General features: G+C 45.9%; 4 protein-coding genes across 10 annotated transcripts; 3 read left to right on the forward strand and 1 right to left on the reverse strand.

Moving 5' to 3' along the window:
• Positions 1 to 38: 38 nt before the first annotated feature.
• LOC138128890 (gastrula zinc finger protein XlCGF26.1-like) lies at positions 39 to 1,852 on the reverse strand. Its single transcript, XM_069045114.1, has 2 exons — positions 1,361 to 1,852; positions 39 to 1,306 (listed from the first exon to the last, which is right to left on the reverse strand). Exons 1-2 carry the CDS (start codon positions 1,484 to 1,486, stop codon positions 101 to 103), a joined length of 1,332 nt encoding a protein of 443 aa, XP_068901215.1. The 5' UTR covers positions 1,487 to 1,852; the 3' UTR covers positions 39 to 100.
• Positions 1,853 to 2,021: 169 nt separating this feature from the next.
• On the forward strand, positions 2,022 to 4,728 carry LOC138128884 (uncharacterized). Its single transcript, XM_069045106.1, has 6 exons — positions 2,022 to 2,301; positions 2,350 to 2,605; positions 2,656 to 2,950; positions 3,000 to 3,377; positions 3,423 to 4,005; positions 4,058 to 4,728. The coding sequence occupies exons 1-6, from the start codon at positions 2,207 to 2,209 to the stop codon at positions 4,629 to 4,631; spliced, it is 2,181 nt and encodes a 726-aa protein (XP_068901207.1). The 5' UTR covers positions 2,022 to 2,206; the 3' UTR covers positions 4,632 to 4,728.
• Positions 4,729 to 4,941: 213 nt separating this feature from the next.
• On the forward strand, positions 4,942 to 16,443 carry ATP7 (copper-transporting ATPase 1). 7 transcript variants are annotated; one of them, XM_069045092.1, is made up of 8 exons: positions 4,942 to 5,393; positions 5,445 to 5,583; positions 11,639 to 12,057; positions 12,491 to 13,800; positions 13,852 to 14,938; positions 14,986 to 15,432; positions 15,485 to 15,743; positions 16,064 to 16,443. In XM_069045092.1, the coding sequence occupies exons 1-8, from the start codon at positions 5,360 to 5,362 to the stop codon at positions 16,182 to 16,184; spliced, it is 3,816 nt and encodes a 1,271-aa protein (XP_068901193.1). In that variant the 5' UTR covers positions 4,942 to 5,359; the 3' UTR covers positions 16,185 to 16,443. The 7 variants fall into 7 exon arrangements, with proteins under 7 accessions (XP_068901193.1, XP_068901192.1, XP_068901195.1 ...); XM_069045091.1 differs by having other exon boundaries at positions 4,942 to 5,583; XM_069045094.1 differs by lacking the exons at positions 4,942 to 5,393; positions 5,445 to 5,583 and adding an exon at positions 5,661 to 5,722.
• A 140-nt stretch (positions 16,444 to 16,583) lies between these two features.
• On the forward strand, positions 16,584 to 17,577 carry asf1 (histone chaperone asf1). The gene is made up of 2 exons (XM_069045136.1): positions 16,584 to 16,938; positions 16,987 to 17,577. Exons 1-2 carry the CDS (start codon positions 16,830 to 16,832, stop codon positions 17,472 to 17,474), a joined length of 597 nt encoding a protein of 198 aa, XP_068901237.1. The 5' UTR covers positions 16,584 to 16,829; the 3' UTR covers positions 17,475 to 17,577.
• Positions 17,578 to 17,784: the final 207 nt, after the last annotated feature.

A 17,784-nucleotide genomic window follows, 5' to 3' on the forward strand; every position in this document is an offset into this window, starting at 1 on the left:
AGTCTACATATAAAAGTTGTCTCTGCACATAACACCACTTTCTGTCAACATAACCTCACTTTATTAATCAAAATAATATCTTAAAATGGATGGATTAAAATTACGTGAACGACTGAAACTGCACCTCGAGCTCGTCTTCGTCGTCCAAATTGTGAACATTCTTCCTGTGCTGCTTCAAATAATACTTGTCGGAAAATTTCTTGTCGCAGTTTCTACACACATAGGGTTTTACCCCCGAATGCGTGCGCAAATGCCTCTCCAATTTCTGCTTGTCAAAGAAAGTGTTGGGACAGACGTGACACGCAAATTTCTTGACTTTGACCGGTATCTTCGCATCGCCAATTCCATGACTCTTGGTCAGATGTATCTCGTAGAGACGCTTCTCTTTGTAGGCTTTATCACAATGCCCACATCTGAAAGGCTTGACCATCGAGTGGTACCCCATGTGCTTCTGCAATTCGCTTCTGCTGACGAACGATTTGGCACAAATGTGACAAACAAATTGTTTGTCCCCAGCATGTCTCCTCATGTGTTGTTCGTAGCCGGATTTCAAGGGAAATCTTCGACTGCACACGTCGCAACCGTACTTCCACAGGCTCGAGTTCGTGTGAACGACTAAAATGTGCGAGCGGAGGTTTTTATTTGTGTTGAAAGCTTTACCGCAAACTTCGCATTTGTAGTTCCGCCTGTTAAAATGCGTGTACTCGTGGACGGTAAGGTCGCTCTTGGTTATGTAAGACTTGCCGCAGAAGCTGCAAATGTGGCTACGACTCCCGTCATGGTACTTCTTGTGCTGGATCAAATTCGCCGAAGACGAGAATCTCATAGGGCACTCGTCGCAAGTGTAAGGCTTGACCACCTTTCTGTCCATCGAGTGTTCACTGACGCAATGCTCGACGACCAGCTTGGCATGAGTCAGAACCAAATTACACACCTCACAAGAAAAACTGCGACTCTTCCGCACCTTGACCTGTTCATTTTTACATTTTTTCGAATGAGCCTTGAGCACTTTTTGAGTAGAGTAGGACTTATCACAAGTACCACATTCAAATCTTTTTATTTGAACTGGTTCAGATTTTTTATCGATTTGGGGGGAGTGATGGGTTTGGATGTGTTCAGTCAAGATTGTTTTGTTGTTGACGCTTGTGCCACAATGATTACATATAAATAGCTTGTTGTCTAGGATTTTGGGCACGAGAGCCTGTTTGCGTTCGAAATCGAGCTGTATGCAACGATTTCGGAACTCATATGCCACATTTAAATCTGCTCCACACGGCTCACAGATTCTGTACTGTTCCGCCCACTCCTGCAATCAGTAGAATGTCTAGCGTTTAATTTACAGATGAAAGCCTACCATTACCACTTCGGGGACTACATTCTGGAGTTTGGATATCAAGGACTCGCTTTTGAAATCGCAGCTGTCGAGTTGTGCTGCGTCTTGTGTGGAAGTTAAGCAGACGCAACATTTCACCTCGAAATCTTCCATTCCGCACAAAAAATTGAAAATTAACGACTCTAACGCATTTTAAAACCGGTTCACATGTTTTAAAGTCAGGAAGCTGTTCTAGATTTGAGGTTATGTCGATTAAACAACACAACCGCAACTCAACACTTCAACAGCGGCTCTATGTCCTCCTCTAACTTGTTATTCTTCGAAAGACACTTATTAATCATTCTAGTAATGAGCGAGTTCTTGTTAAATCATGTTCGAATTTTCAAAATTCAAATTAGTTTCAGAGTTCCAGCTGGCATCTGTCAAATCAGGACCATAGATAAAGACAAAAGCACAGAGATAAAAGGGGGATCAGTGATCAGTGCAGCCACATTAGTAGGGCGAAATAATTCCAATAAAATTATGTTATGTATCGTTAAAGCAAAAAAATACTAAAAAATACATAGTTTTCTTTATAAAAAAGTTATTGCTCAACACTTTATTTTAAAATTACGAAAACAAAACCACAACTGAATGAGTTCTTGCTCCAAAACTGAAACGCCACTACGCCAGTGGCTCCCCTCAATGCCAGCGGCGAAGCTTCGAACTAAAAATGTTTGTGTTTTTTACAATTATTCCTTCTGGCGAAAAAACCGCAACATTTACAGTAAAAGCGGAACCGCAACATGTGTTCCAAGTGGTCATTTGTGAGAACCTGTGAGTCCGGTTTCGCCCCCACCTTGAAAAAATTTTGAGGTTATCTCTGGATTCGCGATGTCTGCCCCTCTGAACCTGGCCGACTTGTCCGCCTACGTGATCTTAGAAATTCTGCGATACTTGGACGCCACAAGTTTGTACCTTCTCGGCAGGTTCGCACCAAATCGACTTTAACATCTCTCCGGACACGATTTTTTCAGAACGTGCACGCATTTCGACGAAATAATCAGAACGGGCACATCGCTATGGAGACGCATAGACGCCCGACGGGCACCCAACGACCGCACCAAACTGTCGTACTGTTTGGACCGGTGCTACGAGAGGACTCACACGTTCCTCGCCCGTGCCGACAGCCAACTGGAGACGCTCATTTCGGACGAGTACTTCGGCACGATTCGACACTTCAGAAATCTCGTCATCGTGTCGGTGGAAAACCAAAAAATCGACGGCGAGCGCGTAAAGACGCAGCCTCAAAATTTCAACAAACATAACCTCAAATTTTTCAGTACAGAGTTTCATCGTTTCCTGCGCACTTGCACGAGCTCAGCTTGAAGAAAACGGTAGTGACCAATCCTCTCCAGTTTTTCAAAGATTCGGGAGACAAGTTTCCGGATTTGCGGGTTTTGATTTTAGATGAATGCACTTGGCTAACGAGCAGTGCATTTATGCCCATCTCAAAATACGTCAGTCTAGAGATTTTGTCCGTTTACAAGTGTAGAAACATCGAGAACTCCATAGCATACTTGAGTCTTTCGGGGCAAGGATTCAAGCAGTTGAAAATATTTGACGCCAGATTATCACGTAACTGAGCCCCTGTTTTTACAGCGCGTTTCTAATTTGACAATTTCAGCCTTGGGGAACACTTTAATCAGGTCCCTGTACAAGTCCCCCTCTCTGCTAGCCATCTACTTGCAGAATGAAGACATCAGTTACAAGCTGGACTATTTCAAGCGGAAACTGGACATCGTGAAAGGGGCCCCCACTCGAGATTTCTTCGTGGAGGACGACGAGTTCGACCTGGATGATTCGCTCATCAATGAAGAGAACGGTTTGAACTACGAGAGCCCCACCGATCTGGACGACAGGGGGCTCCTGGACTATGTGTCCGCTTTCAGCGTGCGAGCCGCGGCGGGGCTCCCAGAGAGCGTCCTCTACCTGGACCCCTACAACGAGTGCACCTGTCGGCTGGAGGAGCGCCAGAAGAACATCCGGAACAAACCAGATAAAGGTCTGTCGACACCATCCACAACACCGATTACTGTAGTTTTTGCAGAAGAGCCCCCCAAGGACTCGTGCAGTGATGACAGTGACGACAGCGACGACCAAGGGGGTGGCGATCTCCCCGTCAGGCGTAAACTGTCGGACAAGGTTGTCCGACTGAGTCGAATAATTCGCCGCAGCCAGGCCAACAGCACGTACAGTCGGGGGCTGTTCAACCACAACCACCCCCGGTCTCCGGGGGAGCCGAACACCGTCCTCACGATCCACAACGTCAACGGCGACATGTACACCTCCATGAACGATCCGGACAACAACGTCTGTCTGATGGACTTGTCGGCTCTGCAGTCGAACAACCGGAGGGGGCGGAGGTCGCCCCCCGATCGGGGGGTCCCCAAGTCCCGGATCTACGAGGTCATGTTCGAGACGTACATGCCCAACAAGGAGTTTTCCGACAGCGACGACGACGACGATTACGTCGTCAAGATTACGGAGCAGCGCCGCAAAGAGAAACCGACGTCGTACTATCACAGGGACAGGTGCAGGAACAACGTGCCCCCCCAGAACGACGAACCGCGAAACGCCGACTCTTCCGAGTCCAACCACAACTCCCGGGCACGAGTCAGACGCCTGATCGAGTAGGTGGTTGCTGAACATTGTCCGGATTCTTTTGAATGTTTTTTTTTTCAGCGCGCACATCGTCCCCCGCGACGTCGGCGGCGAAAGCAGCGACACCACCCAGGTCACGTTGAAGGAGGCTGCGGCGGTGCTACGCAAGCGCCTGAATGAGCCCTGCGCGGGGGGAGATTCCACGGAACCTCTCCCAAAGCGAGCGAGGGCGGACGAGCCGGGCCCCAGCGGTCTCAACGTCGCGAGCAGCGAGTCCGACGACGACGTCAGCCTGCACCGGTGCATGGAGCGGCCCCCGACGCCCCATCCCGACGTCGCCGTCAACAATCCGCCCCCGGAGAAGCGGGAGGCGTACAGGAGGATCTACTTCGGGAACTGGCCGGTCGTCCAGATCGAGAACTTGCAAGACATACGGAAGGACGTGCCGGTGCCGTTGCGGAGGCTGTCCCTGCGCGGCTACAAGAAAATCACGAACATGACGCTTGACTACATCAAAGACTTGGATCTCGAGCTGTTGGACTTGACGTACACGAACGTTTCAGTGGATGCCATTCATAACTACCTGGTGGACCACCCGTTCTGTCGGATCGTGCATGAACGGTTCTGCGTCTGCCCGACTAACTTACATTTTTAGTAACTTATTTGTGATGTACATAATTTCAGATTTGTAACAGTCAAGGTATCGAACAATTACCTTACTCTTCTTTTATATAATAAATTTATTACCGACAGTCTTATTTAATCTGGAACAATCATTTCACCTCGAATTTGAACCCCAATTTCGTCAGGTCGGCTCGTGCCTCCTGAATTTCCTCTTGCAACTCAGCTGCCGCTTTCTCACAATTATTGAACGTGAACACTCTGTACAGCACCACAATTACAGCATAAATCTGAAAAATCTACTCAACACAAATTGACATAACCTCACTTTTACTTACGCCGAACAAAGCGACAAAAATCACAGGCGAATACAAAATCAAGTTTGGGTAGCGCCTTGCGACACCGGTTTCGAGTTTGTTGGTGACGAGGGAGAGCCAAATCGCTCCCAAAACCCCAAAAACTCCCACCCACTCGAGCAATTTCGTCATTTCTAGGTTATATCAGTATTTCTTCCCCCAGAACAACGAAATTCCCCTAGACTCTCAGCTGACTTGTGATGGCCAATTGACAGCAAAATTTTTGAAAATATCAACAAAATTCTCCCAAATTCCCGACAATTAGGTCGAAACAATCCAGTTTTGAGGATAAACCAGCACTGATTACGTGGGGACTCGAATCGCGCAGCACCGCGCAATGTTTGTACAAAGACTGTTAATTATTATTTCCACAAAACAATACTCGAAATTATCAGAATAAACAAGAATGGAGCACAGTACGGTGCGTTTCGTCGCGAAAGGTAAGCCCCGCGTGTGCCGCTCCCCCAATTTGAGCACTTTAGCCCTTCCAGATGGCCTCAAGCGAACACCCAAAGATCTTGACAGCTTCAAAACTCAAATCCAGAGGATCGACGGGACGACGATCAAAATACCGAATGACTACGCATACGTCGACATCACGATACCAGAAGGAAACTACTACCTGATACGGTGAGTACCAGATAGTGGTAATCCAAAAATGATCCCAAGATTAGATTTTCATCTCATAAATCAACTCTTACATAAGAGTACAGTGTTTCGACATGCCTGGACCTACCTGGCTGTCTTCCGCCCTCAAATATGTCAGACTGTAAGTTATATAATTCTTTTGCAACCTTGAATTTTTCGAGGCCACCTCTTTACTTCTTTTCACTCTTGCTGTGCTTTAATTGGGAGTAATGAGGCCAGAACCAATTTACTTTCACCTCTCTAGCCCAGTCCAGCAGAGATGATGGAGAGTGACGGTGTGCAGTGTGAATAATGTTCACTTTGAAAAAGTACGTAAACGCAATTTTCCGCATTTTCTTCGTTTGGGAAAACTTGTTTGTTTTGTGTGTTGCCTAATCGTCGACGTTCTTGCGGTTTCCTATTTATCTTGTTTGTTTGCGGCTGTTCCGCGGTCGTTACATTTCATTTCCTATTTGCCTAATAATTCGATCAGTTTTTTTGTTTTCGCCTCGCGGTCCTGTCTTGGTAAGTTCATCGTCTATAAATTGTCTTTGATCTTATCTCTTCACTATTGTGTACCTTTATTTATTTATACTTGCGATAAGTAGAGAAAAATCTAAGCCGCCGATTTTATCTCGGTTTGAGCGAGAGTTTAACACCGGCTTAAAACGAGAAATTTGTCGAGCACTTGATAAAAAGAATTAGATTCGCCGCGTGTACGCATTACTTCTTATCTAATCGGTTTTTAAAACAACAAAAAACATTTCTGAACGTACGCGTCGTTAATTATGTAGAAAATGCACTTTTCATATTTTAGTGAAGTCCGTTGGATAAATTGGCCAAGTGTACAAGTTTGTACGGTTCGTGTATATTTATTTTGTCTTATCGCAGTATTTGTTCACGACTGGATATCAACAGATAATAAGTTTTATTTGTTCACAAAACTAATATGTAATAATAACTCTCGTTGAACGAGACTGTCCATATAACACGAGGAGGCACGAAAATAATTAATTTATAGCGAGAAATAGAAATTGGTTTTTATTCAAATCGCACATGGCGTTTTGTTGGGAAAGTTTCAGCAAAGTTGTGGAAACTTTCCCTCGATATCATAATTTTACGCACGGCAAGAGAAACTTGACGATGCAATTATTACAATTTGATCCAAGATAATTCAGTTGAATCAAAAGAGTAATAAAAAAAATGTGTATAAAAAAATGCCTAGAAGAATGGTCTAGTTTAAGGATGTGGACGTTGTCCTTATCGTCAGAATAATAAATATTTGTTTGCTTTTTAGTAATTTTTATCAATGCACCTTGAAAAATATTTTTAATCAGGACAAGATAAAATTTTTATCCCACTTACTTGGTTCGAAGATTCCGTTCCACTGACCTACCTCATAAAATACAAAAAAACAAAAATTAATACATTTTTCCTTTACTTGCACAACTCAAGAGATGAAAAAAAAAATCAGACCAAGATGGCAAGAGCAGCGAGGGCAATAATTACAGGAGGGGTGTAGCCCCGTATATGATACTGTTTGCAATTTTTTTTTACTATTTCCATATCTATTTACTAAACTAACGTTTTATACAAAGGTCTTGCAAAAAACAATTGTTATTCGTGTCCCGTCGTAGTGTGGTGCCCCGCAAGGCTCTGTTTTAAGACCCCTCTTCTCCACGCTGAACGAAATAGTACACAACTAGCATGCACTATCATAATTATTTGTCGAAGATAGCGTTGTATAAATAGAACAAAACATAAAATAAGATATTTGTCTTGAGAATTTCTTCCCGCGGAGGTGCTAGCCGAGATCGAGGTCCATTTTTGTTGGTAATGCTAATGACTCTTCGTATTATGCACACGTGCAGTATTCTAGTCTGAGGTCACTCTCCGTCAGCTTGCAGATTGTTTAAAATTCAGCGTTGTGCTTCGAGAATAATTTGTAATTTAAATTTTATCAAGTTTATGCAGAGTTTATGTTGGTAAATTGAATATTCTTATCTTACCGCGTTGCCAGACATTGGCATGTTTGTGTTAAAAATCAGTTACGGAGATAGACCGAGAAATGAATTCTGTTGCATGTGGAAGTGACTTTCATTTTCTTATCAAAAGGAGACGTGGTCTGCCAGGTGTTCTAATTTTATTTTTATTTATCCATCTTTAAAAACGTATCGATTAGACATTCGGTATTGACGGAATGGATAAAATTTTACTAATCGTACTAAAAAACTGTCTTGTTTCTTTTTTAAATTTTATTCAAATGCCTTCACAAATCTCCTCACTTACGTAATCTGCTTTGAACCTGAGTTCATTGTTCTTGCTATCTATATTCTTATCAGACGGATTCGACCAATCATTTTCTTCGCTTTTCATCTTTTCTGTATAATTATGATAGTCTTTTCGTGTATATTACTATTTCTTGATCTACGAGGTACATTTTATCTCTCTTTCGCCTCTTTTCCAGACTCTTCCTCTTGCATCAGCTCTTCACACATCCTTCTCTTCTCTTCCTTCCATTCTCCTTCCGATATTTTACCGCATCGTTATTTCCACATTTGCTCGCTTCGCTTTCAATCATTATTATATTTTAATTTTGTCTCTTTTCTTGTCCCAATCTTCTCCATTCATCTTTTAGCTCTGTCGCAATTTTCATTACACATTAAACTGCCGACTCATCGTGGAAACCGGCATATAGAGTATGTAAAAAGTCACGGAACGATAAAACTGACGTACATTGTTAGATATTGAAAATCTATTTCAATATTTCTTTATCACTGACAGTTCAAATTTTTGTAAATACTTGCACGTACGCCAAATGTGTATATGTATCACGTTTTGTCTGCGAATAAATAATGAAAATGTTTCAAAAACGAACAAAACGACAATGACAACAAAAGAGTTGGCTGGAGAGGAAACTGTGGCTGTGGTTAATAGTGTTGAATAATGTATAGTTGGGGAATCAGAGAGTGAAAGATGACTCTGGAAACAACTGAGGTCAATAATAGAATCAAGTAGGTGGCACTAAAACACAGAACATTCCAAATGTGTTGTACTCGTTCATTTTATAATAACAAATTTTCGGTTGCAGAAAAAATGTTGTGTACGCCTTCGTCGCGAAATCCTTTAACATCCTTGAGATTGTCTTGCCTCGGCCGCAAGCGGCCTCGGCGATAATTTTTCTCTCGGTACGTTAAAGAACGATTTCGCGGCCTCGATATACAGTAATTATCAATTAATACTAAAAATTCTCGAATAGTTTTTAGGGGAAATAATATTTTTTCGTTCACCTTTGCTTAAATGTCATCTTTAGGTAAACAGTATTTTTGCAAAATGATTTTCCCTTATTTCAATTACAAAAACAACGTGAGGTTTTTACCTCACTCGTGTAATTGAGCAAACAAAGAATATTTATTACGAAAGTATTTATTTTTTTTATCTGTGTTTTGCAATCTTTCCATTTTTTATCGACATAAACAGGCATCTATTGTTCAACCATAAACAAAAGGCCAATAAATGATGAATAATATATTTTTGTGAAAAAAAGACGTAAAAAAGAAAACGAACATGATTGTAACAGAAATTTCTATTTGTTATAATATAATTTATTATGATTAGTGCGTAGTTGTTATTGATAGATGGCCTTGCTTAATTTGACAGTTAGAGCCGAACGAATCAATTTACGAATTGAATTGTTCACTTTCCATCGCTAATTGAGCATCTAAATTAATTAATAGTGTAAGCACACTTGACACCGCGTCATGAAAATAGACATTTGACAGTTAGGATAGTAGAAATGGATGTTCGCATTTTCCACCACTAACAGATCTTTATTATTATTGTTATCTTCTCATAAAAACCTCAGCGTTCAAGATCCATCGTCATTCACAATTTAGGAATTTATTTTCTCGCTACTTGGTGTGCTTGACAACCGTACGAATCAATCTGCGAGTCCGTTTTTATTGTTCACGGCTCACTGTAAGCGCGAAAAATTGAAAAAATTCCCACACACCAAAAAATTGTCGAATTTTGTCGACGCGTTTCATCCAACCAAGTTGGCATCATCAGGACGATGAACAAACTAAGACTGTAAGCCCCAAAATTTATTTGAATGTGTATTTTTTACTTAAGCAATATTTCCTCGTGTTCCTAACAAGTGCACGTGTCCTTGGTTCCACCTCCAATCCACTCGTTTCGTCCATTACCGTTACAATTAAAATCGTACGGTTCAATCTAAGAATCAAGTTTTATTTTTCCGCACCAACTGGTGCCCTCAGGGCAGTAGGGCTCGTTCAAATCCAGAAGTACATGGGCGGTCCTATGATTCGCCTGACAACTAATAGTCTAGACACCACGTGATGAACGTCCTGTACAACTCTATTTAACGTGTTGAACAATTTTTGAATAATTTCCTCGTTCCTCCAGAAGATTTGTGTGTTCTTCATCACGTGATTCGGATTTCAATTGAATTTTGTCCACAAAATATTTACTAATTTGACAGTTAAAACCGTTCGAATCAATCCAAGAATTCGCTTTTGCTGCTCACTACCGACTAACCTCTCAAATTTATTTCATTTGTCCTTCATTTCACCTCCAGTCCAGCTAGTTTGTCCTTCTGTTTTAATTAATTGACAGTTAAAATTGTTCTACCAATCAATCTAAGAAAAAAGTTTTATTTTGATCACGTTCAAATCCAGAAGTACAGGGGCGGTTGTAGGTATTATTTACGTAGTAACCAATAGCCTGGACACCACGTGATGTGTACTTTTCTCTTTGAACGTTCCCTACAACTCTATTTAATGCGATCAAAAATGTTTTGCTTATTTTCTCGTCCCTGTAGGATATTTGTGTGTTCTTTACAACGTGATTCCGATTTCAGTCCGCTTCTTCTGTCGACATATATTTATTAATACGAATTAATCTAAAAATTCGCTTTTATTTGGTCGCACAGTATAACTTCATTTGTGGCGTTCTCAATTTTCAACGTTCAAAATTTCCTTGCATCATATTTTAATTAATTCGACAGCTAAATTCGTATGAAACAATCTACGACTCGACTCTTATCTTTCACAACTTTGTTCTAATTCCAATTTCATTAGTTTAATCGATCAAGCTTACAACTTAAACCGTTCTCTGTTAGTTTAACAGCTTGATCCACTTCTGACAGTTAAATTCGTACGAGGCAATCTACGACTCGACTTTCTTTGTTCACAACCAACTAAGCTCCCAGAATTATATAATCGTGCATTATTAATTTGACATTTAAAATCGTACGAAACAATCTACGAATGGACTTTTACGTTGCACAAGCGCCCCCCAATTTTATTCAATGGTTTAATATTTTTCTGCCGATTGCTTTTATTATTTCTTTGTCCTCTGATCACGTCCTCGCCCCAATTCCAATCCGCTTATTCCGTCCGTCTGCTTCCCGACAGTTCTAAGGCGATTAGGAAGGAATTCCACAGAACCGCTTCGACGGAATCTAATGAAAAATCCCTCCGGCATGCCATCAATAACGAAACAGGTCATGCCATAAGGTGTCGGGTGTTATCAGCACCAGGTACACAAAATGATTGGAATATTATTGAAATGGAGAGGCGCGCATCAGATAACACTCCTCAATGTTATAGCAGCGCTAGCAGAGCCGCCTTGTCGTCACTTATCACTCGTCTGTTCCTTATCGTCCTTCCCCAGTTGATTCATCCATCCTCTCGCGGTCACATTCGAACCATGTCCCGTCGCGTAATCGTCGGTGAATAATAAAGAAACTAATTATTTTTCGCGAATCTTAATTGTTTCCGATCGTAAAAGTGAACAATTATGGACGATAAGGTGCTGCTGTTATCGGACAACGAATGGTAAGTTTATTAGAGCGACGTCTCTTCGAACGCAAGCACGAATGCGACGCTTCGCCGCCGGTCTCGCCATCATCGAAAAGTTCCTCGTCTATTTCACGATGTCGTTCCGGGTGCTTTTCGAGAGGATAGCGCGGCGACGCTCCTGGTGACGGCCGTCCGCCGCCCCCCCGAACGAGGTACTGACCAGGTCTTTGTCGCAGGGACGCCACCGAGTCGCTAGGCTTCGAGCCCCTCATCAGCGACAGGTCCGGCGAAGCGGAGGCGGTCTCGCTGTTGGCCCCCACGGGGGACTTCTCGGCCAGCGAGCCGGTCGTCGTCACCGTCGCCGAGGACGACACGATCAGGGTGGCCGTCACGGGGATGACCTGCCAGAGCTGCGTCAAGAGCATCGAGGATAATCTCAGCCGCACGCCGGGGATCTACAGCATCAAGGTCAGCCTCCAGGAGAAGGCGGCGCTGGTGCACTACGACACCAAGCAGCTGACGCCGCACCAGATATGCGAACGCATCGAGGACATGGGGTTCGAGGCGTCCACGCCGGTCGCACCGGCCGCCCCCAGGCTCTGCAGGATACACATCGAGGGGATGACGTGCAAGTCGTGCGTGCAGAGCATTGAAGGTACGGCAAAAAAAAATTCATGAAATTTAACCGTAATAATTGTTTTTCAAAATTTGTATTTTTATTTGTGGTTTTTTGGAATTTGAAAAATCTGAATTATTTGTTTCCGGTCAGAAAAAAAAGGGGACAAAACACTTCAGCAAAATATTTAGGACTTATTATCAGTATTTAACTAGGTAGAATTGCAAAACTGGCTTAAGTAAATAAGATTGGCAATGAATAAAATACATAGCCGATTATGCGTTTAAAAAACTTCTTTGGCTCCGAATTAAATTTAAAAACATAAATGTTTAATTGATTAACGCCGAATCGAAGCAATAAAATAGTCGAATGAATAAAATCATAAATAACAAGCTTGATTAAATTTATTCAAGCCTCGATGAACGTTTAAAAGCAGCAAAAATATTAATTGGGATCGTTTCTCTCTCAATAGGCATGTTATCGACGCAGAGGGGTGTCAGGAGCGTCAAGGTCGACCTCGCCGCCAAAGAGGGCGTCGTGGAGTACGACCCCGCGCAGATCCGCCCCGACGACGTCGCCGACCAGGTCGAGGACATGGGCTTCGAGGCGTACGTGAAATCCGGCGACGGCAAACCCACCCCCAAGTCTTCCCCGCACCGTCAACCCGCCCCCGCACCTCACACCTCCATCGAGATGAACGTCGAAAAGTGCCAACTCCACGTCAAGGGCATGACGTGCGGCAGCTGCGTCGCCGCCATCGAGAAACACGTCCAGAAACTTCCCGGCTGTTACAAGATACTGGTCTCGCTGTTGGCGGCGAGAGCGGAGATCCAGTACGACCCGTCGCTCATATCGCCAACGGAACTGGCCGCCTCCATCACCGACCTGGGATTCCCCGCTTCGGTGCTCCAGCAAGCGGGGGCGGGTGTGTCGGAGGTGGACCTGGAGATCTCGGGGATGACTTGCGCCTCGTGCGTCCACAAAATCGAGACGAACATAGGGAAGTTGAGCGGGGTGGTGGTGGCGAAGGTGGCGCTCACCACCAAGAGGGGAAAGTTCAGGTTCGATCCGGAGGTGACCGGAGCCAGAGACATCATAGAGGCGGTGAAGAAGCTGGGATTCGAGGCGAAACTGTTCGACAGAGACCACGGGAACGAGTATTTGGAGCAGAAGGAGGAGATAAGGAGATGGAAGACTGCGTTCTTGTTTTCGTTAGCTTTCGGGGGGCCTTGCATGATCGCCATGATGTATTTCATGACGTTGATGTCGACCGGTCACATGACCCACGAAGACATGTGCTGCGTCATACCGGGTCTCTCGCTGGAGAATCTGATAATGTGGGTGTTGTCGACTCCGGTGTTGATGCTGGGGGGGCGCCACTTCTTCGTCCAGGCGTACAAAGCGTTGAAACATAAGACGACCAACATGGACGTCCTGATCGCCATGGCCACTTCGATCTCATACACTTACAGCGTGATTGTGGTCGTGGCCGCCATGATCCTCAAACAGAAGACTTCCCCGCAGACTTTTTTCGACACCCCACCCATGCTCCTGGTGTTTATCAGTCTGGGCAGGTGGTTGGAGCACATCGCCAAAGGGAAGACGTCGGAGGCGCTGTCCAAATTGCTGTCGCTCAAGGCCACCGACGCCGTCTTGGTCAAACTGGGACCTAAGGGAGAGGTCTCGAGCGAGACTCTGGTGCACGTGGACCTGGTGCAGAGGGGCGACGTTCTGAAGGTCGTCCCGGGGGCGAAGGTTCCGGTCGACGGGAAGGTCCTCCAGGTGAAACAGTTCAGTAGTAGTTTTGCAGTTGTTATTTAGAGCGTGCGACAGGGTCAGTCGATGTGCGACGAGAGTCTCATCACTGGGGAGAGCATGCCGGTGGCGAAGAAGATCGGGAGCAGCGTGATCGGAGGGTCGATCAACCAGCATGGCCTTTTGATCGTCGAAGCCACCCACACGGGGGAGGCCACCACGCTGTCCCAAATCGTCAAGCTCGTCGAAGAAGCTCAAACCTCCAAAGCTCCAATCCAACAGCTGGCCGACAAAATCGCCGGTTACTTCGTCCCGACCGTCGTCTTCCTCTCCCTGTTGACCTTGATAGTGTGGTCGATAATCGGTTCGATCAACATCGACTCTTTGCCGGTGTCGGAGAGCGAAAAACAAGGCTTCACCAACACGGAGGTCCTCCTGCAGTTCGTCTTCCGGTGCGCCCTCAGCGTCCTGGCCATAGCGTGCCCGTGCGCGCTGGGTCTGGCCACCCCCACGGCCGTGATGGTGGGTACGGGCATAGGAGCGGTGAACGGCATCCTGATCAAAGGGGCGGAACCCCTGGAGAACGCGCACAAGGTCAAAGCGATCATGTTTGACAAGACCGGCACCATCACCAAGGGGGTGCCGGAGGTGACGCGGATGTGGATGAAGGGGGACTCGGTCGGTCCCGCCTTGATACTGGGGGCGTTGGGCTGCGCCGAGACCAACTCGGAACACCCGATCGCGGCGGCGATCATCAAGTACGTCCGCGAGGCGATCGGGTCCGACCTGGGCGGCACCAGCACCAACTTCCAGGCGGTTCCCGGGTGCGGCATGAAGTGCACGGTGTCCTCGCTCGGGGAGCTGGTCAAGAACGCGAAGAACTCCCAAGAGATGAGCAACTTCACGACGCTGGTCTCGTCCGGCAACTCCGGAGTGTTCACGCTGAACGGGGTGGAGGTCGAGGTGAGCTGCAGTCAGACCCTGAAGCTGGGCCAGCTGATCGGGATGCACAGCGAGACGAGCGAAGCGACGGGGGAGTACGAGGTGGTGGTGGGGAACAGGGAGTGGATGAACAGGAACGGGTTCGTCGTCCCCGACGACATCGACAGGAAGATGGTGGCGGAGGAGGAGCAAGGGAGGTCGGCGGTGCTGTGCGTCATCGACGGTGAGTTTTCGTAGCGATCGTGACGCCCTCTACCGACTCGATTTCAGGCGACATGGTGGCGATGGTGAGCGTGGCCGACATGGTGAAGCCCGAGGCGCACCTCGCGGTCTACTCCCTGAAGAAAATGGGCCTGGAGGTGATCCTTTTGACGGGCGACAACCGCCAAACCGCCGCCAGCATCGCCAAACAAGTCGGCATCACCAAAGTGTACGCAGAGGTGCTGCCCTCGCACAAGGTAGCCCGCGTGCAGAGACTGCAAGCGAGAGGCATCAAGGTGGCGATGGTCGGAGACGGCGTCAACGACAGCCCCGCCCTGGCCCAGGCCGACGTTGGCATGGCGATCGCCGCCGGGACGGACGTCGCCGTCGAGGCGGCCAACGTCGTACTTATGAGGAACGATCTCTTGGACGTGGTGGCGTGTCTGGAGCTGTCGAGGAAGACGGTCAACAGGATACGACTCAACTTCATGTTCGCCAGCATTTACAATCTTCTAGGTAATCGTGAACGTTGACGCGACCTCGAATGTGACGTGACGACATTTCGCAGGCATTCCACTGGCCGCGGGGGCCTTCAGCACCATCGGGTTCATGCTGGCGCCGTGGATGGCGAGCGCCGCGATGGCCTTGAGCAGCGTCTCTGTCGTCGGCTCCAGTCTTTTGCTCAAGTTGTGGCGGAAACCGACGGTCAGAGACCTCCAGACTGAAGAGTACTTGGCCTTGAGGAACTCGGGCGAATTGGACAGCATCTCGATACATCGAGGTCTGGACGATCTCGAACAGTTGAACGGAGCGCCACCTATATCAAGGTACACGAGAAACTGTAACGACTATCTCTTATAAAAGAAGTATATTCCGTAGAACTGATATTAAATTAAATAAAACCGAAACGGTTTGATCGATGTAAGTTATTTGATCAAGAAGCATGGTTCTGTGATGTTTTCTATTTTATTAATTATAAATAACAATACTGTTCTCGTCTTGTTTATTTTGAAGTGTGCGTTTGTGTGTTTTTCCTGTTTCCACGACACATTGTTAACCTGAACATAACCTCGATCAAAGTTTGATATCTCAAAGTCTCAAAGCTTATCGCTCCGTTTCTTATCAGAGTCTTATCTTAACATTGTAGGTTCCTGGGGAGGAACAAAAGCGGACGCCAGTTGTTGCTAGCGAACGATCTAGACGAGGACGCGTCAGTGACGTTTGACAGAAGAAAAGGGGGCGTGCGTGAGCCACTCATGATGTCTTAAGCCACCAAGATACTTAAGTTATATTCAACATTATTGTGATATCAGCACATCACTTTTACTTCAGCTGAATCTGAAAAACGTATTTTTATTTATGCATAACCTTGTAAGCAAATCTGTTACCTGTAAACATCAACTGTTTATTTTGTTATTTTTTGTACACATGAGACAGACGTAATCAGTAAGGTACTTGAAAGGTGCTTAATTCCTTGTAATCTCGATTCTGTATTGTAAGAAATAAAGAATATTTTTTTAACACAAATATTACGAAACATCCGTATGCATTATAAGTGTGAGTGGCAAAATGCCGAAACGAAATGCGAAATATCAAAGAAATCTGCTTTGTGTTGTGCCGCCATTAATTTTATTTTCGTTGTTCAAATTGTTGGAATTTTGCGTTTTGATGTGGGAAGGTTGGCAATTGGGGGGTTGTCATTTGTCAAAATTTCTTCGCGGGTAAACCAACAATTATTCTTGTAAATGAACGATAAAATTCGAATTTTTTGCGTAGTCTACAGTCTGGTGTATGAAGTTCGTCGCACGTAACGCTTTGTCCATTTAATTTTTAATTTGCGGCGCCGCATCGACCATTTTTCGTTTCGTTTGCGGTTCTAACCTCAAAACCATTTGTTGATCGTTATTTCTAGAATGGCAAAAGTTCAACTTTGCAATATCACAGTGATGGACAACCCCAGTCCGTTCTCGAACCCGTTCCAGTTCGAGATCACCTTCGAGTGCATCGAAGAACTGAAAGAAGGTAAGTCTTGGCGAAAATCCCTCCGGGAATGACCCCGCTTTGTTGCAGATCTCGAGTGGAAGATGATCTACGTGGGGTCGGCGGAGAGCGAGGAGTACGACCAGATCCTGGACTCGGTGATGGTGGGGCCGATCCCCGAGGGCAAGCACATGTTCGTGTTCCAAGCTGACCCCCCCAACGTGGCCAGGATCCCGGAGAACGACGCCATTGGGGTGACCGTGGTGCTGCTGACTTGCTCGTACCGGGCGCAGGAGTTCATCAGGGTGGGGTACTTTATCAACAACGAGTACACCGACCAGGAGTTGCGCGAGAACCCGCCGAGCCCCCCGCAGTTCGACAAGGTGGTCCGGAACATCCTGGCGTCGGAGCCGAGGGTGACCCGCTTCAAGATCAACTGGGAGGAGCCGAACGCGCCGGACAACGGGGCCCCCCCGACTGAACCGCAAAGTGCCCCCGCGGCTGAGGCCGAGCCTCGCTCCGAACTGCCGGCGTTCAACGAGAACTCCAACTCTTGGGCCGCCATGGAGTGCTCGTAACGCTCCGTGGGCCCCCGTGTACATACCCGATAATTAAGTTAGACTATTTTTGTATTTATTCATTTTGTTGTACCTACCGATGAGTAAAGTTTTGTATTTGGCACGTTCCGCTACTTTTACTTTCCAATCGATAAGGGGTTAGATCGGGGTGGGGATGGTCAGTCCCCTCTCTCGGCTGCGATAATTAGGGATTTTGTGGCATCTCAAAACAGATGAGTGCTGCTGGCATGGCCGAGGGAGGGGAAGAATAATTTCGACGCAGCAGGCTCTGAAGGCTCGCGGCAGCGACACTGACCTCTGCGGCGGAGGC

Source organism: Tenebrio molitor, chromosome 4, assembly GCF_963966145.1.
Source record: "Tenebrio molitor chromosome 4, icTenMoli1.1, whole genome shotgun sequence".
Lineage (NCBI taxonomy): Eukaryota > Metazoa > Arthropoda > Insecta > Coleoptera > Tenebrionidae > Tenebrio > Tenebrio molitor.